Source organism: Nyctereutes procyonoides, unplaced genomic scaffold (genome assembly GCF_905146905.1).
Source record: "Nyctereutes procyonoides isolate TBG_1078 unplaced genomic scaffold, NYPRO_anot_genome, whole genome shotgun sequence".
Lineage (NCBI taxonomy): Eukaryota > Metazoa > Chordata > Mammalia > Carnivora > Canidae > Nyctereutes > Nyctereutes procyonoides.
The window spans coordinates 19,336,872-19,362,408 of record NW_026575147.1 but is presented as its reverse complement, the minus strand read 5'-3'; the positions used below and the strand labels follow the sequence as shown (position 1 = coordinate 19,362,408).

Below are 25,537 nucleotides of genomic sequence, written 5' to 3'. Positions count from 1 at the left end.
GGAGGTGGGCAGAAGTGGGGGGTAGGAGCAGGCAAAGGAGGTTCTCAGTCAATAAAAAAAAAAAAATAGACCAAAGTTCCTGTAGGTTGGAAACAAAGCACATGATGGTGGAGTTGGGAATGTGGAGGGAAACTGGGGAATTAGATTTGCTATTGATATGAATTAAGGTAGAAATTAGGGTTGGATAAATTCTTCCTCCTCAAGATCTGGAAAGACAAGGCAAGTAATGTGTTCTCATGGGTGCTTGTTAGCTTAAATCAGTTTGAGATGGGAAAGGGAAGAACTTCATAGGGGAATCCTTTTCCTCTCAAGTTTGATTTCTTTCTCAACAGCCATCTGTCATCTGTTCTAGTTCGAGAGGAAATTGCTGATTGCCCCCTATCTTTTCCTCATCCTTTTTGAGGCCTGAGCTCAGCTAAGGTTCTGATTTTTTTTTAACAACTTTAATTTTATTAAAAAAAATTCCCTCAGGGGAAGGAAAGAGTAATGAGAAGAATAGCTATGTGGCTGGATCTTCTCCAGGTGAGTGGGTGGGTGCACAGGTGATCTTTTGTAACTACTTAGCAATAACCACACATTGGGGTGTGAGTACACCCTGGGAGGGTGGGAGCAGGACAGACCTTTGGCCAGACTGTTGCAAACAAAACCAAAAACCTAAATAGAGCACTACCATCCTCTGCTGCTGTGTTTCTATAGAAAGTAACTTAGTTTGACTATTTTTTCTTTAAGGAAAAGAAACAAACAAAAAGACCCCAGTGAGAAAAACATATTAAAAAATGATTTTTTTTCCTATTTAAGTGATTCTTTCTCTCCTTCCTCTCTACTTTTGGAGAACAAACTTAACATCCCGGCTTCTTTTGTTAAGCCATAGCTGACTTTAATCTGTGGTTAGTTTATTAAAATAACAAAAAAAAATACTTTGTAAGTAGACATATTTTTGATAATAGGATCAATGTTGAAACATGAGGGTAGGGGTTGGGGCAATTTATAAAAAGGTAGTTAGAGAAATATATTTTAGTGAACTGTAACCACAGATCACAGATTACTCCCAATGAGCTGATCTGTCTTTGGGCTTCCCCCTTTCCCTAACAACCTTTTTTCCCAGAGGGTGGTAATGGGCCTACTAACACAGAAGGGGGAGCTCCTTTGCGTTTTGCACAAAGCACAAGTCTGGACAGCCTTTACTCTGACCAGCACCATTTCTAAGAGCTTTAAACTGGAGGACTTATCCTGGGCCAGTTTCCCTTTTGCTTTCTTTCTTTTCTTTTCTTTTTTCTGGGGAAAAAAAAATCAACTATGCAATTATATACACTCCTGGGTACATATGAAGAAGGGGAATAAGTGTACTTAAGTGTCCAGAGTGTTAATTGGGGCTGTTTTTCTGTGTGGATTTCTCTTTTGAGGTATGTACTCCTATCTCATGGAATGTAATCCCCACATTTGCTCTAAACCGAACGTGGGTTTTGTGTGTGTGTGTGTGTGTGTGTGTGTGTGTGTGTATGTGTGTGTGTTTGGGGACCTGTAATTGCCATATGTTGCTTCTGCCCAGTCAGGAAATTCATCATCCCATGTTCCCCCTGGTAACAAATCCTGTCAAGACCATCCTCTTCATTGGAACTGCTTACAGTTTAGAAAGGTTCCTCTCTCTTCAGCAGACTTGAAAGTCACTCATTTTTCAAATCTGATAGTCTACTGATTTAATCATTTCCTATGGCTATTAATTCTTAGGCTTTTATCTGAAAATAGAGTGGTTTTAAGAAAGCACTGAGGTCAAAGGAGACAGATTCCAAAGGAGGGGATGTACATATTTCTGGGCAGGCCTGGGACTAGTACAAGGTGCACTCCCCTTTTGTACAGAACTTTAAGGGGTACCGAAAAACTCAGTAGTTAAGATAAATACCATTTTAATGCAATATTTAAAATACAATGCAAAAAAATCCATGATGAATAGAATATCAAAATCTTAAAGATAGGATCCAACAGGACTGAGACTAAGGGCAAGGGAAATAAGGCTGATTGAGCAAGCACGGGGCTGAATCCTGTCTTTACAATTTTGATACTTAATTCATTGTAGATTTTTTACATTGGTTTTGATTTTCAAAAAATTCTGCATTAAAATAGTATGTTGGTTATTGAGTTTGGGAGCACCCCTTAAATTTTGTGCCCGAAGTGAGTGCCTTGCTCACCTCACGCTGTCTCTGGGGATAGAACAACACTGGGTGAGACCATCACCTCTTGAGCCTCTGTCCGCAAAGTGCACCCAAACTGCAGGTGGCTCCAGCTCACACCTGGGACAGCTCACCTAGCTTTCCCATAGGTGCTGATCTCCAGCATAGGATTCTGGCCTGGACCAATAGGAATGAAAACAGACCAGGGGTTTTCCCAGAGAATAAAACCAGGAAAGTTTTAATTCTCCGCTGGACTGCTGTATTTGGATTTGATTTGTTATTAGATTCTAGTTAATGCTTTTGTTTTTAAAAACAGGACAAATGAACAAAAACAAACCTTGTGTCATGTTTGTTTTTATTTTGACTTATAAACTAACCAGTCTCAATTTATTTGACCTCTTTTCAAATAAAAAAGGTAGAAATTTTGGGGAAGGGGTGAGTATGATAAAATAGGACTTTATTTAGGCCCTATAGCTTTTTAGTCAGAAACAAAATTATTTTTGTTTAATTTGGGAAGGTAACTATTTATTGAGGCATTCAAAAAAAAAATCCTCCATTCTAAGGATAAGGGGCCCCAAGTCAATGGATGTTTTTCTGTAAGGATGAGTAAAGACTGTTTTGCTTTATTCTTTGAGGGGGTTGTGTGGGCTGGAGGGTGAAGGAATAATGCCTGGGAAATGAAAACAGACTGGTTGGTTTGTGGTATTTTAGGAAGATAAGGGGGTGGAAAAGGCAAGCCCATGCAATTACTGTGCTGGGGAGGTGGATGTGGAGGGGTACATGATGTGCACCCAAAATTCTGTGGTTAAGGAGGGGTATGTGGTTGGAGGGGAGGCGGATCCTGTAATCCTGCCCGAGGGAAGGTATCTCTCAGGCTTATACAAGTGCACTTAGTTCCTTTAATCCAGGGCATTGGGGTACCTACAGGGGATTTTATTGAAGAGGGGAAATAGTTGGGGTTCTTATTTTCCCCTTTTAAGACAGTGCTACCCCTCCATCATAATATTCTTCACACCAGCCCTGATGAAGCAAGTATACTATAGAATAGATCTCCAAATTCCTGCCTTGATCTCTGCTCATTTTATTAGGAGTTACAAGATTTAATCAAAAGTTTTTCCCTCATACTGGATTCTATCAACAAAATAAAAGGATTGTATCAAAACTCTTTTTTTTTTTTTGTAAGATTTAGCCTCTTTATGGAGCGGGGATGGTGTTAAATTCGGTGCTGTGCAGGGCCTTGGGGGGGGGAAGTACTCCCTCCTGCTGGCTCAGTCTCTTAAGCGAAACTAAAGCTCACAGACCAATAAAACAAAAATTAGCAATGACTTCATATTGTGTATTTGGGCAGTGATACAGAGGCAGAAAAAATGGAGCTGGTTCCGAATGATCTCCAAAAACCTAGCTTTTGCCACTCTTAGTCCTTTGTAAACAGCCACACATCCAAAGTTCCAGTCACATTTTGTCTTTCCCAATAAAGGGGTTTCAGAGATGATCGTCCCTGAGTTACTCAGATACTAGTTAATCTGGACTCTGTGTCACCTTCTGTCTCCAAGCAGTCCGTGCCCCACACATAAGACAGAATTAGAAGCCCCTTCCTGGCCTGGAATCACCTGCACCCCAGATTTTTCTAATTTCTTTTTGCCTCCAGGCCCTTCAATTGCAGATTGAGTGAGTCACACAGTCACTCCTGTCTCACTTTGTAGCTACCCAAGCTGCAAATTGCAGCGTGTTTTGCCCCTGTACTTTAGCTTAACCAAATATTTATTATGACGTCCCTCATGTAGACTTTCTTCATGCCACCACCCTTCGCAGGCCGCGTGGGTTAGGGGTGGTAGAAAAGAGGGACTGAAGCTGGCTGACAGTAACCGGAGAGCAGAGGGGGGTGGGGAGGACGTTGGCCTCTTTCTGTGCTTATAACTGGATCTGTGTGACTCATCTTGTGAGTCACTCAGCTCCACCTCCCTCCTCCAGCTGCCCCTCCCAGTAGCCTTCACTCTTGGCACAAACCTACAACCAGACCGGGATTCTGAAAATGGAAAAATCTGATATAGCCCCTTGCTTCTGCATCCTTCCTTTCATCCACTAAAACCTCCACTGGTGTGGGGGGTCTGGGAGGTGGTCCTCCTATTAGCCCTTCGCTGCTGCCCCTTTGCATTCCTGTGCTGATCCAAGTCACCCACTTTTTTCTGCCTTCCACCCCCCCCCCATTCCCCTGATGTTTTTTCTTTGGATTCCTCTGCTGCTGCTATATCTCAAAATACTAAAGAATAGAATGAAGCTCTTGAATGAAGGGTAGTAGGGAGGAGAAGGAAAGTGGATAATGGGATTTTAAAACTGTGGAACACGGCTCTTCCTACTGCAAAAGACCTTGGGAAGTATTTCTTCCTCCGAGAGATTGAAGCCCATGGAAAGTAGGTGGGCCTGGGGGGTGCTTGGGAGCTTTACAACTTCTAGAATAAGGCTTCTGGGCCACCTTCCTAGCAGGTGTATGCCTCTTTGTTCCAAATTAACTTCATGTCTCACAATATCACTATTTCCACAGTAGCAGCCAAGACGGGGAACTTTTAAAGCTGAGGCCGGAAGGGTGTGTGTGCTGAGGGGAGGAGAGAGTTGAGTGTCACTTGGAAAACTGGGGCCCCCACCTAAGGTCTGCCTCTGTACAGACTCAAAATTAATAAAACAGCAGCTCATTAACCCTTATTTTGTATTTCATTTCCTGTCTTTTTCGCATCTAAATGCAGATTTTTGCTTCAGACCCAGGTGCCATTGACTGCAGTTTCTTTATTTCCCTCTTAGTGTCCTCACTCACTCCTGCTGCTCTCTTGCAGGGGGGAAGGTGGGGCATGGGGCTGTTGAACTAATAGAAGTTTCCAGCCCTCAGCTTTGAAGGTCCTGAACTAAATTATTAATTTGGAGATCTGGTGTCTGGGTTGGAGGGAGGGATGATGTACCTGGAATGGGCTTTGGTTTCCCACTGGTGTGTGTGTGTGTGTGTGTGTGTGTGTGTGTGTGTGTGTGTGTGTTGGATTAAGTGGTAAAATGTCCTCCTTGGGCCTCCCCCTAACCCCAGAACTTGCCCATAAACACACCTGTACCTGTGTCTGCATCCTGGAGATATTTCAACTTCTCTTCCCAGTTTTCTTAGGACACCCTCCACACAAAGTATGTTTCATGCTCTCTGGAGACGCATATACAAGATGCTTTCACTCCTCTCCCTCATTTCTTGGGCCTCCCCAGGCAAAAATCTCCTGAGGTCCCATTTCCTACTACTTTTGTCAGGTGTGTTGGGGAGGCAGCAAGGAAGCTTGAACTGCTTTTGCGTTCGTGTTGGGGAGGCAGCAAGGAAGCTTGAACTGCTTTTGCGTTCGTCCCACCGCTCCAAATCCTTTGAGAAGACAAAAAAAGGGTGCCTGGGTGGTTCAGTGGTTGAATATCTGCCTTCGGCTCAGGGTCGTGATCCCGGGGTCCTGGGATCGAGTTCCACATCAGGTTCCCCTCAGGGAGCCTGCTTCTCCCTCTGCCTGTGTCTCTGCCTCTCTCTCATACATAAATAAAATCTTAAAAACGAGCCTAAATTATTCCAGGCTAATATTCAGTATTACTGTTCCCCTCAAATAGTTTCCAGTGCTTGTGAGCAGAAAGAGCACACGATCTGGTATTGGAGTAAAGAATCTGGGTCTTGTTTTCCCCAGATACCCACTTTCCCCTCACCTTTTTTAGGCTCCTCCACTTTTCCAAAACTGTGTGTATTCCCCTTTAAGGGGCTGGGCATCTCTCCCGCCCTCCCCAGAGCCGACTGGAGTTTCCGAGGAGCCTCCTCTTGCTGGGTTGGACACACCTTTCAAAAGACCCCTAGTCGCACTCCGTGCACCTCAAAGGATCTTTTCCCTGGCGCTGTCCCCAGCCACTCTCCCTGACGTCTATCTTCTCAAACTACAAGATTCAGCCTCTCCCTAACGGGCTTGAGCATCTTCAAGGTTTCCCACCCGTCACTGCTCCGTCCCCGGATGGAGCCAGAGAAATGTGGTGGGGGGGTCGGGGCCAGAGTTTCAACATCGCCCCCCAGAAGGTGGAGCCAGACCTGGGGGTAAGGAGAAGAGACCTGGCTTGGGAGGAAAGGGCACTGTGGGCAGGAGGGTGTGAATGAGGAGGAGGTGGAGGTAGAAGGGGCTAGGAAAGGAGCTAGAGGAGGAGGAGGGTGTGTCCCATATCAACTTGGCTGATGGAGCTGAGTCTGTCTTTTTCAGTCTCAAGTTCATTGTCTCATTATCCATTAACCAGGCCCTCCCTTTACAGTCTGCCAACTGAGTCCTAAGCTCCCCACAGCCGGTACTCTCAGTTTCCCCTGGGAGTCTGAGCGTAGGCCCCCAATAGTCTGCTGAGGTAATCCCAGATGCAGGGGTTGGAGAGGCCTGGGGATTAACCCTACACCCTTCACAGCTCTCTGGACCAAAGTCCGTCCAGAGGACTGGGATGCTGGAGCCCAGGAGTTGTCAGCTTAGCAGTCACCTGGCTTCAGGATGCCTCCCAGGTAACAAAATCCCTTTTGATACTTCCAATCCCCAAAGACTATTCCAGATTTCATCCTGCTTAAACTTTGCCTTGAACCTGACCAACAATATCTGTATATTTCTCTGCTCTCTCAAAGTGCTTCTATCTGAGACTTGCTGTCTTCTCTGTCAGCTGGCTGTGAGCATGGACCTTGATGGGCCTGGTTTTCCTGACTCTTTTACTCCCTTTTCTTCTTTACTTATTCAAGAAGTATTTGAGTGCCTACTAACTATGTGCCAGGCACTGTTCTAGGCTCTAGAGTGAATGAATACAAATTATCTCCTAAGCTTTTGTTCTTGTGGAGTGAGGGGAGGATCTTAATCTTCCCTCTTTACATCCTCCTGTCTCAGAGGGGTAGGTGTATACCACTGTGGGTGATGCTGGGAATAGTCATAACCTGGCTTTGCCCCTTCTTCTGTAGGGGAGCAGATCCTAGCATGGGCCCCAGGAGTGAGGAAGGGACTGGAACCTGAATTGCCTGGAACCTTGATCTGCACCAACGTGAGGGTCACCTTCCAGCCCTGTGGATGGCAGCGGAGTCAGGTAAGATGGTTAGGGCAATGGAAAGGACAGTTAGTGAGAAATGGAGAGTCTAGAAGGATTTAGGCAGGGAGAGTTATGCTTAAAGGGTTGTCTTGAATGTATCAGGGACAGTGAATTGGGCTTATCTCCAGGAGGTTACGGATTGCCAAGGTAGGACAATGAGTAAGATTTCAGATGTCTTTTGCAACAGTCATGTGCTTCCTCTAGGAGACTCCCCTGAGCAGTGAATATGATTTTGCCCTGGTCAACATTGGGCGATTAGAAGCTGGTGAGTCGGGGTCTGGGGGCAGGATGCTGGTGAAGATGCTTACTGGGGGCTCACCCTTCCTCATCCTTCCTCTATTCTCAGAGGGCAGAAGGGATGGGGTGGGATGGGCTGGAAGACCTCCTTGTAGAGGGACCCTGATCCATGGCTACACTGCTTTCTAACTCTTGACTTCAGTGAATGGCCTGTCCAGAGTCCAGCTCCTCCGTCCAGGGTCCCCACTTAAATTTATCCCTGAGGAGATCCTCATTCATGGCCGAGACTTCCGGCTGCTCAGAGTTGCTTTTGAGGCTGGAGGACTAGAACCACAGGCCTTTCAGGTAAGAGGGCTTCAACCCAAAGGCTCCTCCTCCCTTTAGAGCCTTGGGATCCTCTCCTTGGCATTCCTGCTACTCCCCTATATTGTAGGACTCCTCTCATCATTTTTTGTGCTTCTCTCCTCAAGGAGAGTCTAAAAGGCTGGGATAAAGGGTAGTTTAATGAGAGCAAGGGGCCTGAATTCTAGCCCAGCACTGCCAATTATCAGGAGTGTGACAATGGGCAAGTTTCTTCCTTTGAAAAACAAGGAGGGCTGGATGAGATTGTTCTGGAGATTCCTCCCAGAATTGACATTCTATGATTCTGTGGTTCTGGATGTGTTCTCCTGACCCCAGTCCCCACCACCTATGGAAGCTCCCTTCCTTAGGGATGGTCTTTGCTATTCTTTGTTGGTGGCTAAGACAGCTAAGCAACATATGGGTCTCATTTCCTTCTCTTCACTTCTTCAGTTTGAGCCCCAAGGTTGGGATGCCCTTTCCTCCACAGGTGACCATGGCCATTGTCCAAGCCAGAGCTCGGAGCAGTCAAGCCCAACAGTATGCAGGGATACCCCTGAGCAAGGCTGGTGAGTGAGGATGCTTTAGGGTAAGGGATGAGTAAAGAATCTGAAAGAGATTAGCTGAAGACAAAAGAGCTGAGAAACTCTCTCTGGTTCTTCTTTGCTGTGCCTCACTCCTGCCCTAGGCCAGAGTTCAGGGTCCAGAAAACCACCTATTCCCCTCTTGGAGACCTCAGAAGACTGGGAGACTGAGCGGAAAAAGCAGGGGGCCAAGGGCTGGAGGGTCAGCACTGTCAACGAGAGGTTTGATGTAGCTACCAGGTGATTCCCCATCTACCCCAACCCCCACTTCCCTCCTAATTTCCCCACAGTTCTCAGATCCTCTAAAGCTAGGACTACCCACAAACTCTAGCCTCTTAGGATATCCACAGAGCTATCCCCTTTACTGCCTAGATCTCTAAACCTGCTGGGTTTAGAAATAATCCTCTCCTAAGCAACTCCCTTTTAATGACAGGTTTGCATTATAATGAGTTCACTGAGCCAAACTGTGACTGTAACTCAATTTCACAGCCTTCCTCGTTACTTCTGGGTCCCTAAGCGAACTCTGGACAGTGAGGTCAGGAGAGCATTTGGCCACTTCCATCAGGGCCGTGGACCGGTCAGTGTGGGGGCCAGGGTGCTGGTTGAGAATTAGATGGTTATGGGAGGTCAGGGGGGTCATTGTGGTGGGAGATTAGTGTTGGGGCAGGAAAATGTGGGGCCAGGAGTTTCTCCCGTAGTGATCCTAACTTCCCATCCTCTGAAGCGCCTGTCTTGGCATCACCGTGGGGGCAGTGATCTTCTCCGCTGTGGTGGCTTCTATACAGCCAGTGACCCTAACAAGGAGGATATCAGGTGAGGGGAGGTTTGATGAGCAGAATCAAGGGTTGGAACATGAGGACAGACTCATTCCTTTATGTTGTGACTCCTTCCCCTCCAGAGCAGTGGAGTCAATGCTCCAGGCTGAGCATTCAGATGTTGTCCTGGTGGACACTGTGGATGAGTTGCCTAGTCTTGCAGATGTCCAGCTTGCCCACTTGAAGCTGAGGGCCCTCTGCCTGCCTGGTGAGATAACATCTGATCTCAGCCCCCACACCTAGGCCTGCTGACCCTAACCTCGTTTAACCTTTTGCCTGTTACATATGAGTAACCTTATAGGCCAAAGATCCATAGTTTTCTATTCAACTCCCATCTCCCAGAGAGTCACTGATTCCCTGTCTTCCTGTCCTGTCCCCAGTGTACTTTTTTTAACAGCTTTATTGAGATCTAATTTACATACCATAAAACCCACTCTTCACTCATCTTAAGTGTTCAGTGCGTTTTATTACATTTATAAGGTTGTACAACTATCACCACAACTTAACTGTAGTAACCTCATGGCCACTTACAGTTACTGTTTATTTTTGTCCCCAGTCTTGGGTAACCATTACCCAACTTATTTTTAACCCTCAGGCTGCAGACCTTGAATCCTGAATCCCGAGTTCTCCTGATCTCTTTGTCCTTCTGATCCCTCTACTCTCTCTCAGATTCATCTGCAGCTGAGGAGAAATGGCTCTCAGCCCTGGAAGGAACACGATGGTTGGATTACGTCAGGTACTTTCTCATTTTCTGGTCAGGATTTATAATTCAATCCTCCCAATCTTCTGTTTACCTAAATTCCTAAATGGCCTTCCATTAACTCTTCTCTTTGGTTTCACAAGAAGACTCTTATTTGCTGTCCTTAGAAGAAGGGGTAGAATTCTGGAGTCTGCCTCTTTTCAATTTCATGACCCATCCCTCCCTTCCTCCAGGCTTATCATTCTCCTCTCCTCTTCTCATCTGTACTCTCAGGTCTTGTCTTCGAAAGGCCAGTGACATCTCAGTCTTAGTGACATCCAGGGTTCGCTCTATAGTACTACAAGGTGAGTTTATTGGGTTAACCTACTCCATTCCTTCTTTTCCTTTACCCACCCAACTGGAAGGAAGACCTAGAAGTCTTCCTTGTCCACATCTAGCACTAGTATCTTCCTCTCCTGTTACTAGGAACTACCCATAGGTCCTAACTCATCCTTCCCTGCTAACCCTGCCTCCCAGTAGTAGTATTGTTACTACTAGCTGTAGTGTTACTACAGCTTGTGGTCCCTAATAACAAGGTTCTTTTGCCTTCTGTTCCCGTCCTTCCATCAGTGGATGGTGCCTGGGTTGGGGTGGGAAGGACAATGTGGAAGCTGGTTTGAGATTTATGATTCTCCCTCCTACACGTGAAGCTGGGTATTTCTATCCAGGTGGAGACTATGAACTGAATCATTCAAGGACTTCATTTTCTCTTCACTTCTATTTGTCCTCTCAATCCTACCTACGCAAAACTTTTCCCCTCTGTGCCCCTCTCTTCTTGCCACGTTTCCTTTTCTCATTTTCTTCTGCTCTAGTTTCTTGGCCCCTTCTTCTTTGTCCCTTCTCCTTCTTTGTCACCCAGAGCGCGGTGATCGTGATTTCAATGGCCTCCTCTCTTCACTCGTCCAGCTGCTTTCAGCCCCTGAAGCCCGAACACTGCTTGGCTTCCAATCACTAGTACAGCGAGAGTGGGTGGCAGCTGGACATCCCTTCCTGACCCGGCTTGGGGTAACTGGAGCCAGTGAAGAGGTGAGATTGTTTTAGGAGGGTGCTGGGGGGAGGTATTACTAAAGATATAAGAGGATGAGAAAACCATATAGTATAATACATTGGAAGTGAAACTGGGTTAGAAGGATCCTGAGATTGAGTTTGAAGGGAGACCTAGATGAATGAGGCACCACAACTCCCTACTATCTTCAACCCAGATTTCCATTCCCTGATCTTAGTAGTTCTGTTGGCTCTGTCCCTTGGCCCTCATCATTTTGTCATCCTCCCCCCGTCAGGTGCCTGCAATCCCTTCTAACCTCTTACTTTCCTTCATCTCAGGCTCCAGTGTTTCTCCTCTTCGTTGATTGTGTCTGGCAGCTCCTCCAGCAGTTTCCAGCTGAGTTTGAATTCTCAGAATTTTTCCTTCTTGCTCTTCATGACAGTGCCAGGGTTCCTGACACTCTCACGTTTTTGAGAGATACTCCTTGGGAGCGTGGAAAACAGAGTGGACAGGTCAGTGACTTCCATTTTTGAGTTGTCTTTTTGTCTCCTTGAGAAATAGCCTCTCAAGTTTAGTCTTGATTTATGGAAAGTGAGATCTGTGGCTGGGAAAAGGGGAGGTTGGTGCTTATTCAATATATGACTGGACTTTAACCCTACATCTGATTTCTGAAGGAAGAGGTGAGCTTTTCATGATTTCTCTCCAGACTTGGGAAAAGGATTTTTTTATTTAACCATCCTTTTTCTTGTTTCCTTTGTCCAGTTAAACTCCTATACACAGATCTATACCCCAGGGTATTCCCAAACTCCTGCTGGGAACTCTGCTAACCCACAGCTGTCTGTCTGGGACTGGGATTTACGCTATAGCAGTGAACAGATACTACAATTCCATAATCCTGGCTATGACCCGGAACACTGCCCGGATTCCTTGCTCCCTAGGCAGCAGGTGAGGTGTCTACATTTCCTAAATTCCCTTGATTTTCTCATAGGCTCATCCTACTAGATAGGGAGAAGTGGAAAGACACAGTGTCTGAGTTCTCTAGGGAAAGCTGCCCCACACTTCTGTAGCTGTTACTTAGAGTCCCTGACTATCCCCAGGAAAGCAGAAATCCTAGAATAGCACAGAAGGGATCCTTCTTGTCCACATCTTTATTAGTTTTTCTACCTCTTACACACATTAAAAAAAAAAGATTTATTTGAGAGAGAGCGTGCATATGTGTGTGCCAGTGGGTGCCAGCCGAGGTGGGGGGGGCAGACTCCCCATTGAGCGAGGAGCTCCATGTGGGTCTGGATCTCACAACCCTAAGATCATGACCTGAGCCAATATCAAGAGTTGGATGCTTAACTGACTGAGCCACCTAGGCACCCCTCTTATACACATTTTACAAGTTTCCCTAAAATTGACTTTAATCAGACCTGACGCTTAGTTTGAAGCCTATGAGGAGAGTAGATGGGAGAAGGCCTGTAGTTGATCACTAATGCAGTTTGAGTAGGTGGAAGCTAGACATTCTTTCCTGACCTTTGGGGAAGGGGAGTCAGGGGTTTCCAGGTTGCCAGTTGATTTCTTTTTTCCCTTTAGCCAAGCTTCATGGTTCCTGGACCCCCAAATTCTGTGTGGCTCTTCTCCAGAGGGGCCCTGACCCCACTGAATCAGCTCTGTCCTTGGCGGGACAGCCCCTCCCTGCTGGCAGTCTCTTCTCGTTGGCTCCCTAGACCTGCTATCTCCTCTGAAAGCCTGGCTGATCAGGAGTGGGGGCTACCCTCGCATTGGGGAGCTTGCCCTTTACCCCCAGGATTGCTGCTGCCTGGATATCTGGGACCTCAGATCAGGCTGTGGAGACGCTGCTACCTGAGGGGAAGGCCTGAGTTCCAGGTGAGGAGGGAGGACAGGGATTGGGAGAAGGGGCTTGACTGCTAAACCAGATGTTCTGGGAGAAACCAGATGTTTTTAGGAGCTGGAAAAACAAGGAGCTGGGGGGACTGAGGAGTGAAATATCATTCCTGTTGGTATCACAGTGGATAGGTTTAGGAGTGTGTGTGTATGTATGGGAAAGACTACTTGGGGTTCAGATCAAGTAGAGCCTAGAACATAGTTGGAGGGGGAAAGAGAATTAAAGACGCCAGAGGTGATGGGAACTAGATTTATGGGGATCACTTAGTAATGTATAAAAATATCGATTTTTTTGTATAAAAATTGTATAAAAGTGTAATTTTATAAAATATTATTAAAGTATTAAAAAATCACTAGGATGTGCACCTGAAACTAACAGGACATTGTATGTCAGTTATAATAATAATAAAAAAGATGCCAGAAGTAGTGGACACATCTCAGAAATAGGGAGCTAGAGCTATAATAATATTCCTCTCTGCCTCTCTTCACCCCCTTCCCAGAAAGGCCTCTCAGCTCCCACAATCTCTGGCCTCCAGGATGAGCTATCCCATCTTCAGGAGCTTTTAAGGAAATGGACACCAAGAGTATCTCCTGAGGATCACTCCAAGAAAAGAGATCCAAATACCATTCTTTCCCAGTCCCGTTGAAATTGCTGTCTTTTTTATGGGCATGGCAGAGGGGGTCTGGGGTGAGGGAAGGTTCTGTCTAATCCTCCAATTTTTCTTATCTTGGTCTTGCTGTCTCAGCTTTTGACACTCCAGCCGTCAACAAGCTCACTGACCTTTCTGTTGCAGATGGGTGGTGCTAACCTTCTCCAACTCTTGCCCTGTCCTGTTTCATTCTCGAGATATGTTTCTCGTGATTTGAGGAATTAAGAAACAAAAGCAATCCAGAATACGATTACCTTTGTTCTTTTCAGGGCAATTCCATCCCTCTGGATACCCAGCCGATAAACTGTGAGATGAGAGATGCTGTTCATCAGTTCAAAGGAGATGGCCTACAGAACTCATTCTCACCTCCTCTTGCTGCTTAATTCCAATTTCTGTTTCTTCCCTCTGGTTTTCTATGGGTATGCTAGTGGGTATGGGACACATCCTGTCTCTCCCAATTGTATATTTTGTAGTGACATTTCTATTTAACGAGTTCATTAAAGTACAGTTGCTGGCATTATCTCTGGTGTCTGAATAAAAGATCCTAAGTAAAAAAGCGATGATAAACCGGGAGAAGGGACCCACCATATTATTGTTCAGGAAATATGGAGATAGGTCAGGCTGTCCACACTAATCTTTTCGTAAGATGGGGCAAAGAGCATGCAAAGACATGGTTGGTGGGCCCGGGGTATTCTGGCGGTTGAAACTGAGGCCCCTGGGCTGCAAAGTCAGGTACCCTCAGCTCTGGGCACACATCATCTCTCAGCCTCAGGTTTCCATCTCCCCCATGCAACAGGATTATGTGAGCTCCGACGCCACTCCAGCTCAGACACTCCGCAATCATCTCCCCAGGCTGGAGCTGCTACCCAGAAGCCGCGGGCCACGGTGGAGGGCTGCCTCCGCACCCTAAGGCAGCCGAATCCTTGGGGTGGAGGGTTTCCTCAGCACACCCTTCTCCGGGGAACAAAAGGATAGTTTGCCAACAAAATATTTCTTTAAAATAAAGTTTTGTTCTTTTAGCTTTCGAGTTTACGTTTTTAGGAGTACTGTGATCCTTTAACGTCCAGCACTGCCTTAAGAGGGTCTGGGCATTTCCGTTCGGCCCTCATCGACCGCTAGCAGCGGCAAATCCGCGCAGAACCACGGACCAGAGAACGCGGCCCCACAAGCCGCAACAAGTCTCCGCAAGTCCTAAGATGGCCGGGGCCGCTTCCGGCTCCTCCCCCATCAGGCCCCGCCCACTGCCCTCGTGACTACCTTCGCCCCGGAAGTGGAAGTACTGACTGAGGTCAGCGGGCGGGATCGCTGCCTGGAGACGGCGGGAGCTCTTTCGCCATGGCGGCCGGGCCGATCTCCGAGCGGAACCAGGGTAGTTGGAGGGGATGAGGCCAGGGAGGCTGGGAGGCCTCGAGGAAGGCCAGCCGTGTTTTCGCCGGGGCAGGAGATCGGATCCTCCCGGAGGGCGCGAACCGGGTCCCCGTGCCGGCTGGGGGTGGTGTGGCCGGGTGCAGGCTGAGGCCTGTGGGTGTGATGCTCAGTCCAATCTCCTACGCCTTCCCATTAAAAAAAAAACAAAACAAAAACCCAAACGAAAACCAAAAACAAAGCAATTCACAGAGAATTTGGAGCAGAACCTTCAGTTAGACTTAAGAAGGTTCTCTAGTTCTGGAATGAGAGAGATGTAAGGGCTTACTCTCACGTCTTTTTCCTTTTTGTTCCTATATCCCATCTCCACTCCCAGTTCCCCCGCCTGTCACTTCCTTCTTTCCTGTCGTTGTCTCATCCCTGCCATAATCTGCTCATTTCTCATAGATGCCACTGTCTACGTCGGGGGACTGGATGAGAAGGTTAGCGAACCCCTGCTGTGGGAGCTTTTTCTCCAGGCAGGGCCAGTAGTCAACACCCACATGCCAAAGGATAGAGTCACAGGTCAACACCAAGGTGAGTACATGACAAGAGGCGTGTTTATGCATTGAGGGGACAAGCTGCTCCTGGAGGGTTCCGGCAGTATTCATAGGCAGTATTCATAGCCGTTTTGGAATCACCTGCAGATTCTTCCTTTTAAGTGTCATTCAATGTTTGCTTCTGGAACCATTCCCATTTGAAGTGAGGTGGTTATTTCATGTTCTTTGTGCTTTGGAAGGTGCATACACGAAATTGAATCACTTCATTTAAGTTAATCTCTGCTTTTCTACTTCCCAGGCTATGGCTTTGTGGAATTTCTGAGTGAGGAAGATGCTGACTATGCCATTAAGATCATGAACATGATCAAACTATATGGGAAGCCAATACGAGTGAACAAGGCATCGGCTCACAACAAGAACCTGGACGTGGGGGCCAACATTTTCATTGGCAATCTGGACCCAGAAATTGATGAGAAGCTGCTTTATGATACTTTCAGCGCCTTCGGGGTCATCTTACAAACCCCTAAGATTATGCGGGACCCTGATACAGGCAACTCCAAAGGTTATGCCTTTATTAATTTTGCTTCATTTGATGCTTCGGATGCAGCTATTGAGGCCATGAACGGGCAGTATCTCTGTAATCGCCCCATCACTGTGTCCTATGCCTTCAAGAAGGACTCGAAAGGGGAGCGCCATGGCTCAGCAGCTGAACGACTTCTAGCAGCCCAGAACCCACTCTCCCAGGCTGACCGCCCTCATCAGCTGTTTGCAGATGCACCCCCTCCGCCTTCAGCCCCCAATCCTGTCGTATCATCATTGGGGTCTGGGCTCCCTCCACCAGGTAAAGCTTTTATTTAAAATATTTTTGTCTTGGGCTTGGGGTGTGGTGGTGAGGGGGGGCCAGAGGCGGGGAAAAGAACTTGATAAAGGAGGACATGGAGTCAGTAGGTGATGAGAAGGGGAGTGAGGGGTGACAGTTGTGGGGAGAAAGTTGTTGAGTTGAAGAGGCTGAAGTTGTTCCTAATTATCTAGTATTGCTTCTGATTTTAGAGAGCTGGGAGGAAGGGAAGAGAACTTATCCTGCCTGAGGAGGCCAGACTGAACGGGCTTTCTAAAGACATTCTCTCCTTACTATCGTTAACTCTTCTTTCATTTCCTCTATAGGCATGCCTCCTCCTGGGTCCTTCCCACCCCCAGTGCCGCCTCCTGGAGCCCTTCCACCTGGGATACCCCCAGCCATGCCCCCGCCACCTATGCCTCCCGGTGCTGGAGGACACGGTCCACCATCAGCAGGAACCCCAGGGGCTGGACATCCTGGACATGGACACTCGCATCCTCACCCATTCCCACCAAGTGGGATGCCCCATCCAGGTGAGTGTTCTTTGCTGGGGAAAAGGATAGATAAGCTTGTTGGAGGAGCTCCACTGCCACGTGCAGTGCTGCCCTCATCCCTCAGCAGTAATAGTAGATAGTCCCGGAGCTCTGCTTTTTTTTCAGACATTCTTTTATAAAAACAAACACAAGACACTGTTCTCTGTTTACTTTAACAGCTACCACCCTGTCTCCATTTATTATATAAGTTTTTCCAAAGAGTATAACTGTACTTGTTTGCTTTTTCCTTTAACTTTTACTTCATTTTTCTCCTCCGACTTCTACCCCAAAGCAGTAACCTAATTGCCAAATAGAGGGGGCACTTCCATTCTTTACCCGGTTTGCCATTTGGTGTACTTGAAACTGGGTGTGTTGTCCTTTTTGAAAAGCTTGCCTCTTGGCGTTTCTGGATTTTTCATCTGTCTCAGACTCCTTAAAGTTAGCCACATTAGGGATCCCTGGGTGGCGCAGCGGTTTGGCGCCTGCCTTTGGCCCAGGGCGCGATCCTGGAGACCCAGGATCGAATCCCATGTCGGGCTCCCGGTGCATGGAGCCTGCTTCTCCCTCTGCCTGTGTCTCTGCCTCTCTCTCTCTCTCTGTGTGACTACCATAAATTAAAAAAAAAAAAAAAAGTTAGCCACATTAGTAGGCTTTTCTCCCTCTCCATGTAGCTGGGTTTTTGTATCTGGTTCTCTTTTCTTTTCTTTTTTTTTTTTTTTTTTAATTTTTATTTATTTATGATAGTCACACAGAGAGAGAGAGAGAGGCAGAGACACAGGCAGAGGGAGAAGCAGGCTCCATGCACCAGGAGCCCGACGTGGGATTTGATCCCGGGTCTCCAGGATCGCGCCCTGGGCCAAAGGCAGGCGCCAAACCGCTGCGCCACCCAGGGATCCCTCTGGTTCTCTTTTCTTCATAGTTCCCTTACTTGTACACTGACGCCACCCAGATATGGATATCTGGTCTGTGACCCTTAATCCCACTGCCTGATGGACAGCTCCACTTTTCTAACCTCCCCTTCACACCTGTTGTTCCTCTAGCATTCTTTGTTTTCAGATGCTTAATTCAGAAATCTGGGACCTATTTTTAACTGTTTCCTATCACTCCTGTACTAGATATCAAATCTTACTAATATATCTGGTATTGGCTCTCACTACTAGTGCCCTAGTGTAGGCCCCCTCATACTTATTTCACACCTAATTTATTGTAGTGATTTTCTAACATTTTGACTTCAATTTCTCTTTGATCCACTTGCACAGAGTAATTTTTCTAAAACACAATGTTCACACACTTTTGCTCAAAATTCTTTTGTTGCTCTCTTTTATGTACAGCATAAAACCCAGACTTGTCACCATAGCATTGTAGGCTGTTTGTGTTTGGTGCCTGCTAGTTACACCCATGACTACATGCTGCTCTTTATTTCTGAGTTACCAGTTTTCCCTGAACATACATCCCTGTTTGATGCCCTTGTGGTTCTCACATGCTAATATTTCCTGCTTGGGGAAAATTCTGTTCCATGCTCTTGTCCACCCGAAAAATTCTTACTCGTTCTCTAGAATTAGATCTTTGCTCAGACAATGTTTCTGCTACTTTCCCGAATTCTGTCAGTGAAATAATCACTCCATTTGTTACATAATTCTGCAGCACTGTTATACTGTCTAAATTGTGGAAGGAGCAAGCAAAGTGGGCAAGCAGTTGATTGGGTGGGTAGTTGATCTGCTTGTACCCTTGGAATGAGGATGAGGGTGGAGGGCGCTTTGTACCAGCCTTATTTTCCATACTCCTCTTTTCCTGATGTCACTTCTTTCTCAGTTTTGTTCTCTTCCTTTCTCCATTTTCTTTGCTCTCTGTATCCCTTGTCTCCTTGGCTATTTATGTCTGTTTTGTTCTCACAGGGATGTCTCAGATGCAGCTGGCCCACCATGGCCCTCATGGCCTAGGACACCCACATGCTGGGCCCCCAGGCTCTGGGGGGCAGCCACCACCCCGACCACCACCTGGAATGCCTCATCCTGGACCTCCTCCAATGGGCTTGCCCCCTCGAGGGCCTCCGTTTGGATCTCCCATGGGTGAGTAGGCTCTAGCCATTTCCCTCATCCTGAGTATCATAGTCTTGTAGCTTCCTTTGTCACATCCCTGTTTCCTGCCCTTTATTTACACTTGTGCTCATGGCCTCCCTGTCCGTGTTCTCCACGCATTGGCCCAACATCAGCTACTTCCTATTTCTTTCCTTGACTGACTTTTCTTTTTCTTTGTGCAGGTCACCCAGGTCCCATGCCTCCACATGGGATGCGTGGACCTCCTCCACTAATGCCTCCTCATGGATACACTGGGCCTCCACGACCCCCACCCTACGGCTACCAGCGAGGGCCCCTGCCTCCACCCAGACCCACCCCCCGGCCTCCAGTTCCCCCTCGTGGCCCACTCCGAGGCCCACTTCCTCAATAATTTTTAATTCTCTCACCTCCTGTTCTATCTTCCTAATATCTTTTCAATTCCTTGGACCAATCAGATTTGCTGTAGCTCCCTAGAGCTAAGGCACTAATCCCTCTCAGGTCTTTTTTTTTTTTTTTTTTTTTAGTGTAATTTTCACAGGAGGTTTTATTATTGTTTCTGTGTTGGTCCTAAGTGTTTTTGCAAATGCACAGAGAAAATAAAACTAAACTCCTTGTTTATTCTTTGTGATGTTTTCCTTGGCAAAGTAACTACTCTCTTTTCCCTGAGATGTTAGTTTGTTGGGAGAAGAATGGTAAGATAGGAGTAAGGGTGCTTATTGCATTTTTAAAAGGCATATGTTTAGTTTCTAAGCTGGAGACCCAGTAGCTATGACACAGGATGGTTGTGACCATGACATGAGGACAGAAGTGAAGTTCTTAGAGTGCTGGTGAAAATATGAGGTAACATGTATAAAGCTACTTGTCACAGCACTGTAATGACAGTGGGCTGGAAGCAACACTCCTCTCCATAGGTAAGAAACTGATTGAATAAACTGGTAAATCTACCTAGCAGCAGTAAAAAGGAGTAAGCAAAAATTCTTAGAAACTATTGTGGAGAGCTCTCCACGATACATTAAGTGAAGAAAGTAACAGAATGTATAGTATGTGGCCTGATCTAAGAGGCAGCACAAGATACACACGTTTGTTTATATTTAAAAAACAAACCAAAAATGAATGGAAATCGATACCAGTGGGGTGGTTGGGGTGATCGTAAGGGAAGCCAGAGTTTTCTGAGCATGCTTTGTTGAATTTGGTTTACTTTGACACCATATAAATAAGCTTCTTATATAATTGCAAAACTGTTGAAATTGGGATGGTAGGAACTCCGTAAACCTTCATTTTCTTCCATTCTTTGTCTTCAGACATCCTGGGTAAGGGGTTTGGATCTTATGCCTATTTTTTTTCTCATTCTCAGTCGTTTCAGACCTGACTTCCATCCCATTTAAATCTGTGTTCAAAGACTTTTCAGTGATTAGACCAAATCGAGTCCCTTTTCCTATTCATTGCTGCATTTACTCCTCCTATATTGCCGCTTTCATAAAGCTCTTTTTCTGGCTTACGTGACCATGTCCTGAAATCTAGGTAAAAAAAGGTGAGAAAGGTGGGCCTGGCCCTCATTCTTTTGCATCATTCTCATCCATGTGACGTAATAGCTGCAAGACCTCTGCTGGTGGTAGGTGAATAATACAAAGACAAGCAAGGCAGTTCTGTTATCAAGAGAGTAGGATGACACATACGACATTATTATAAAACAAAATATTTTGAGAGCATGAGGAAGGATAGCTAACCTGGCATGAAAGTCCAAGAAAACTTCTGGAAAGAAAAGAAAGTAGTATGTTTGAATGTAATCTTACAGGAAGGGTAGAGGTTTCCCAGGTGAGGAAGGGGAAGCTCATTCCAGATGGGTGAGATATTTCTGAGTGGAAAGAGACATTGCTGAATGGCACAATAGATCATGCACTTTGGTGTTGAAGCTAGCTGCAGGGCTTAAACTGATGAGTGCTTCTCTGCCCTTTCTCACATGCAGAGAACCGTTTGAAACAGCACACACTGAAGTAAAGGGAGGAGGCTGCTTTGGGCTGGAAGCTATTTGGCTCAGTAATAGTTGCTGTCCAGACTCTGCTTAGCAGCCTGAAGTGCTACAGGAGCTCCTCCGTGAGCACCACTCTCAGAGTGCACTGGTTGGGAATCTGCTATCCATGGGGGATACCCACAGGGAGGATGGAAGCAAGGGAGTGAGGGATCTGCACTTTAGAACCCGGGTAGCGGTGGGGAGAAAAGATTTGAGGGAGCAAACTGAATTTAAAGAAAATATATATAAAAAAAATTGAGGCAGAAGACGGGCAAGGTGCCACGCCGGGCAGTAATAGGAGCTGGGATGGAGAGGACGAGCTATGTTGGGGGAGGTATTTAAAAGGCAAAATAGGGCAGCCCAGGTGGCTCAGTGGTTTAGCGCCACCTTCAGCCCAGGGCGTGATCCTGGAGACCTGGGATCCAGTTCCATGTCAGGCTCCCTGCATGGAGCCTGCTTCTCCCTCTTCCTGTGTCTCTGCCTCTCTCTGTGTCTCATGAATAAATAAAATCTTTTTTTTTTTTTTTTTTTTAAAAAAGGCAAAATAGTAGGATGAGATGTTAGAATGGATATGGTGAATGAAAGACTGGAACCGGGATGAGAGTCCACATCAGGAAGAGTATTAGGGAGCAGGGTGGAAATGGTAAGTTCAGTTTTGGCTATGTTGACTTTGAGGTGAGTTGACATAGGCAACACAGGGGTCATCTAGTGGATATTCATCAAAAGCTTGGGGAAGATTTGACATGATTCTTTCACACCATGGATGACTAAGGCTGTCAGGCTTCTAAACCACAGTGGGATTAATTGACCTCATCGTTTCAAACAGAGCTCTGCTCCACAGTTACTTTGCTTGGTCCTAAGCTGAGGTCCTGGCACACTGGGAATCTGCCGGGCTAGCAGCTGGCTCTGGGCCCATGCACCTGAGGCCTGGGCTCCAGAAGCTCCAGGTGGTAGGAGGCCTCTCTCCCACTCTGTGTCTTTTCTGCCTCAGCGGCATCTGTCCCAGTGAACTGACTTATAACTGATCCCCATGAGGACTTCAGCGACTGTTACCCTTGTGCTGAAGATTTCTAGCTTTTTTTTTTTTTTTTTTTTTTTAAGATATTCATGAGAGACAGGCAGGGGGAGAAGCAGGTGCCATGTGAGGAGCATATACCCGGGTCCCCAGGATCATGCCCTGGGCTGAAGGCAGCGCTAAAATGCTGAGCCACCTGGGCTGCCCTAACTTGTTTTCACTGAAGCTCCTGTGTGGTCTTTTCAACCTGTTCGTGAAAGATGGCGCATTGGTGAATTCACACCGCCCGACTTACCCCTTCGGAACCACTGTTTGCTCAAGTGCTCGCTGTCAGAATTTGAGCTTTCATTCAGGCAACACTAATTTTGGAGTGCCTCCTCCAGTTGTTGAGTCTGACTCCCCTCTAGCTCTCCACCCCTGGCTGTTTCCTTGGAAATTCTCTGTGCAGAGCTAGTACTGCTCCTAGGTTTTGTTACTTTGGTTCCCACATTTGTTACCAAACCGGGGTTTTTCAACTTTTTTTTTCTATTCCTCCCACCCCCCCCCACTACCTCTCCCACCATGGGACATTGTTTTCATTTTTTTTTTTAAAGATTTTATTTGTTTATTCATTAGAGACACGGAGAGGCAGAGACAGGCAGAGGGAGAAGCAGGCTCCTCGCAGGGAGCCCAATGCGGGACCCAATCCATGGACTGGGATCAAGTCCTGAGCTGAAGGCAGATGCTCAGCCGCTGAGCCAACCAGGTGTCCTGGGACATTGTTTTCAAATTGCCCTCCCTCCATGCATGAAATTTTAATATCACAGATACGATGTACATCTGTTTATGTAGGAGGGCCCCTTGGAAGGACACAAACCATTGTAATATCTAAGATTCTTGCTGCCCCCAAGCAGTATTTTACCCCTTGGGTGGGGGTGATACCACCCTCATTGGGAATGTGTGCTCTGGACCTTGGGCCACAGACAGTCCTTTGAATATGACAAAAACTATGGACCCTACCCAAGAAAAATACATATTTGCATATATATCCAATATCCTGAAGCAAAAATACCATAAGGTTTGTGGATCCCAATCTAAGTATCCCTGTATTACACAGAACCCTCAAGGAATTTCATTTTATTAATCTACCTCCCAAGAGCACTGGAAGGTGCTTGGCATATACAATAATAATTGTAAAAATAGTAACAGCTAATATTTACTGAATTCTTACTAAGATGCCAGGAACTGTCCTAAGTGTTTTGTCTGCATTATCTCTGTTAATCATGACAATCCCCTGAGGTAGGTTTTATAATTCAAGATCGGGAAACTGATATTAAGTGATTTGACCAACATCACATGCTCAGAAATGAGAGATGCCATAATTGAACCAAGACCTGCCTGAACTCTAGATAGAGCCAACTGCATAGTCACATTATACTATATTTACTGAATAGATAACTTGTTGAATGAATGATGTTTTCCCTTGCTACTTACCAGCTTTCTTATAAGATATTCCCTCTTTAATTGAATTATAAACTCCTAAAGGACAGGAGCTTTTTTTGTGCTTTTCGTGTATCACTTGTTAGCATCTCTCCCTGGAACTTTAAGGTATCTTAGAGGTGCTATCACTGGGCTGTTTTGTCCTTTTACTCTCCCCATCCTGACAATCTGTGCTTAGAGTGTGATGGGTGGAAGCAGCAATGGAATACAGGGGGGTGGCTAATGTGAAGTAGCCAATTTGATGGGCAAATGGGCAAAGAAACCATACCAGGAAACTTTATAAGGTGGTGGTTAAAAATCCTGGAAAGCTCTAAAACCCAGAGCTATGAAGCCAGAGACCTAGATACTTACATGAAACTCTAGAAAAGACAAATCTAATATTTGATGACCAAAAGATCAGTGGTTGCCAGGGATGGGAATATGAACTGCAGAGGGGCAAGGGAAGTTTTGGGATTACAAAAAATGTTCTTTTTTTTTTTTCTTAAGATTTTATTTATTTATTCATGAGAGAGAGGCAGAGACATAGGCAGAGGGAAAAACAGGGTCCCTGTGGGGAGCCCTATGTGAAACTCCATTCCAGGACCCTGGGATCAAGCCCTGATCCAAAGACAGATGCTCTACCACTGAGCCACCCAGGTGCCGCAAAGGAAATGTTCTTTATCTTGATCAAGGGAGTGCTTACATGGGTGCAAACTTGGTTAAAATCCATTGAACTATATGCTTTGAATGGATGCATTTAGAAGGCATAAGGGCTCTGAATCTATATTGCCTGGGTTCCAGTCCTAGTTTTGCCACTTGTGAGTTATGTGATTATTTCAAGTTACTTAGCCATTCAGGGCCTCAATCTCATCATCTGTAAATGGTGATTATCTCATAGGGCTAATGGGAGGTGGGGTGAGTTCATCAATGTAAAGTGGTCAGAAAAGAGCCCATGTCGGGTCAATGCTTGAACTAGGTTAACCATCATTACCGTATACCCACTTACTGCCTCCTGGGCCATGATCTTTTTTCTCCCAACTAAAAGAGAAGAGCTGAGTCTGGGAGATAGGAACAATTCTAGACTAAAAACGGGGCAAATCTCAGTAGGCAATTAAATATTCTTTCAAACAAATTCTTTACCTATTAGTTCAATAATCATGTTTAGTGGGAGTAAGCAGAAATTTATCATAGGCGCTAAAAGTAATGATCTTTAACTTATCTGAAATACTCTTTCATTAAGTGCTTACTTAATGGATATGGGGATACAGCAGTATATATGCGAAATGAGGTCCTTACTCCCTTAGAACTGACAATCTAGGTAGGAGAAGACAAAACATTTTTTACTTTTTTAAAAAGTAAATAAAGGGCAGCCCTGGTGGCTCAGCGGTTTAGCACCGCCTTCAGCCCAGGGCCTGATCCTGGGGACCCAGGATTAGGCCCCGCGTCTGGCTCCCAGCGTGGAGCCTGCTTCTCCCTCTGCCCCCCACCCCCTCTCTCTGTCTCTCATGAATAAATAAATAAAATCTTTAAAATAAAAAGTAAATAAATAATAATTTTAGATAGGGATATCTTGTAAAAAAAATAAAGCTGGGGGGATCCCTGGGTGGTGCAGTGGTTTAGCACCTGCCTTTGGCCCAGGGCGTGATCCTGGAGACCCGGGATCGAATCCCAAGTCGGGCTCCCGGTGCATGGAGCCTTCTTCTCCCTCTGCCTATGTCTCTGCCCCTCTCTCTCTGTGTGTGTGACTATCATAAATAATAAAAAAAAAAGATTAAAAAATAAAAAATAAAGCTGGGTGATAGAATAGTGACTGGGGAATGGGGAGGGTCATCTGAAGAGGTGACTTTTGAGTGGAGACTTGAATGATAGGGCAAAGATCTGGGAGAAAGGAGTTCTAGGAAGTAGGACCCCCAAGTGCCAGGGTCCTCTATTGCGTTCTGCACTGGGCGTGTTGGAGGCACAGCACAAAGACCAGTGAGGCTAAAGTACAGATGGGAGGAAGAGGGCTGGGGAGACAGGCAGAGGCCAGGTCCCCTAAGGCCTTTTAGGCCTGGATTAGGAGTTTGGGTTTAATTCTTAGTACTATGGGAAATCATTGAAGGATTTAAAGAAAGAGGAGTGGTAACATCTCATTAAAACTTTCTCTAAAAATTGCAGTTTAACATATTCAGGAAAACACACAGGTCTTAAGTGAATTTTTACATATGTATGTACCCT

The 25,537-nt window shown here is 46.1% G+C and overlaps 2 protein-coding genes across 5 annotated transcripts; both read left to right on the top strand.

Annotated features, from left to right (window-relative positions):
• The first annotated feature begins 26 nt into the window (after positions 1–26).
• MTMR11 (myotubularin related protein 11) lies at positions 27–14,500 on the top strand. Of its 4 annotated transcripts, XM_055312205.1 has the most exons (18): positions 27–6,255; positions 6,609–6,699; positions 7,141–7,262; positions 7,470–7,530; positions 7,705–7,847; positions 8,332–8,410; positions 8,530–8,665; positions 8,915–9,002; positions 9,150–9,238; positions 9,324–9,448; positions 9,910–9,976; positions 10,214–10,284; positions 10,839–11,005; positions 11,303–11,476; positions 11,727–11,909; positions 12,543–12,836; positions 13,774–13,923; positions 14,301–14,500. In XM_055312205.1, the coding sequence occupies exons 1-17, from the start codon at positions 6,190–6,192 to the stop codon at positions 13,885–13,887; spliced, it is 2,070 nt and encodes a 689-aa protein (XP_055168180.1). In that variant the 5' UTR covers positions 27–6,189; the 3' UTR covers positions 13,888–13,923; positions 14,301–14,500. The 4 variants fall into 4 exon arrangements, with proteins under 4 accessions (XP_055168180.1, XP_055168179.1, XP_055168181.1 ...); XM_055312204.1 differs by lacking the exon at positions 14,301–14,500 and having other exon boundaries at positions 5,779–6,255; positions 13,774–14,024; XM_055312206.1 differs by lacking the exon at positions 14,301–14,500 and having other exon boundaries at positions 5,781–6,255; positions 13,359–13,897.
• Positions 14,501–14,691: 191 nt separating this feature from the next.
• Positions 14,692–19,448, top strand: SF3B4 (splicing factor 3b subunit 4). Its single transcript, XM_055312207.1, has 6 exons — positions 14,692–14,873; positions 15,317–15,445; positions 15,707–16,249; positions 16,573–16,779; positions 18,675–18,848; positions 19,040–19,448. Exons 1-6 carry the CDS (start codon positions 14,840–14,842, stop codon positions 19,225–19,227), a joined length of 1,275 nt encoding a protein of 424 aa, XP_055168182.1. The 5' UTR covers positions 14,692–14,839; the 3' UTR covers positions 19,228–19,448.
• The last annotated feature ends 6,089 nt before the right edge of the window (positions 19,449–25,537 follow it).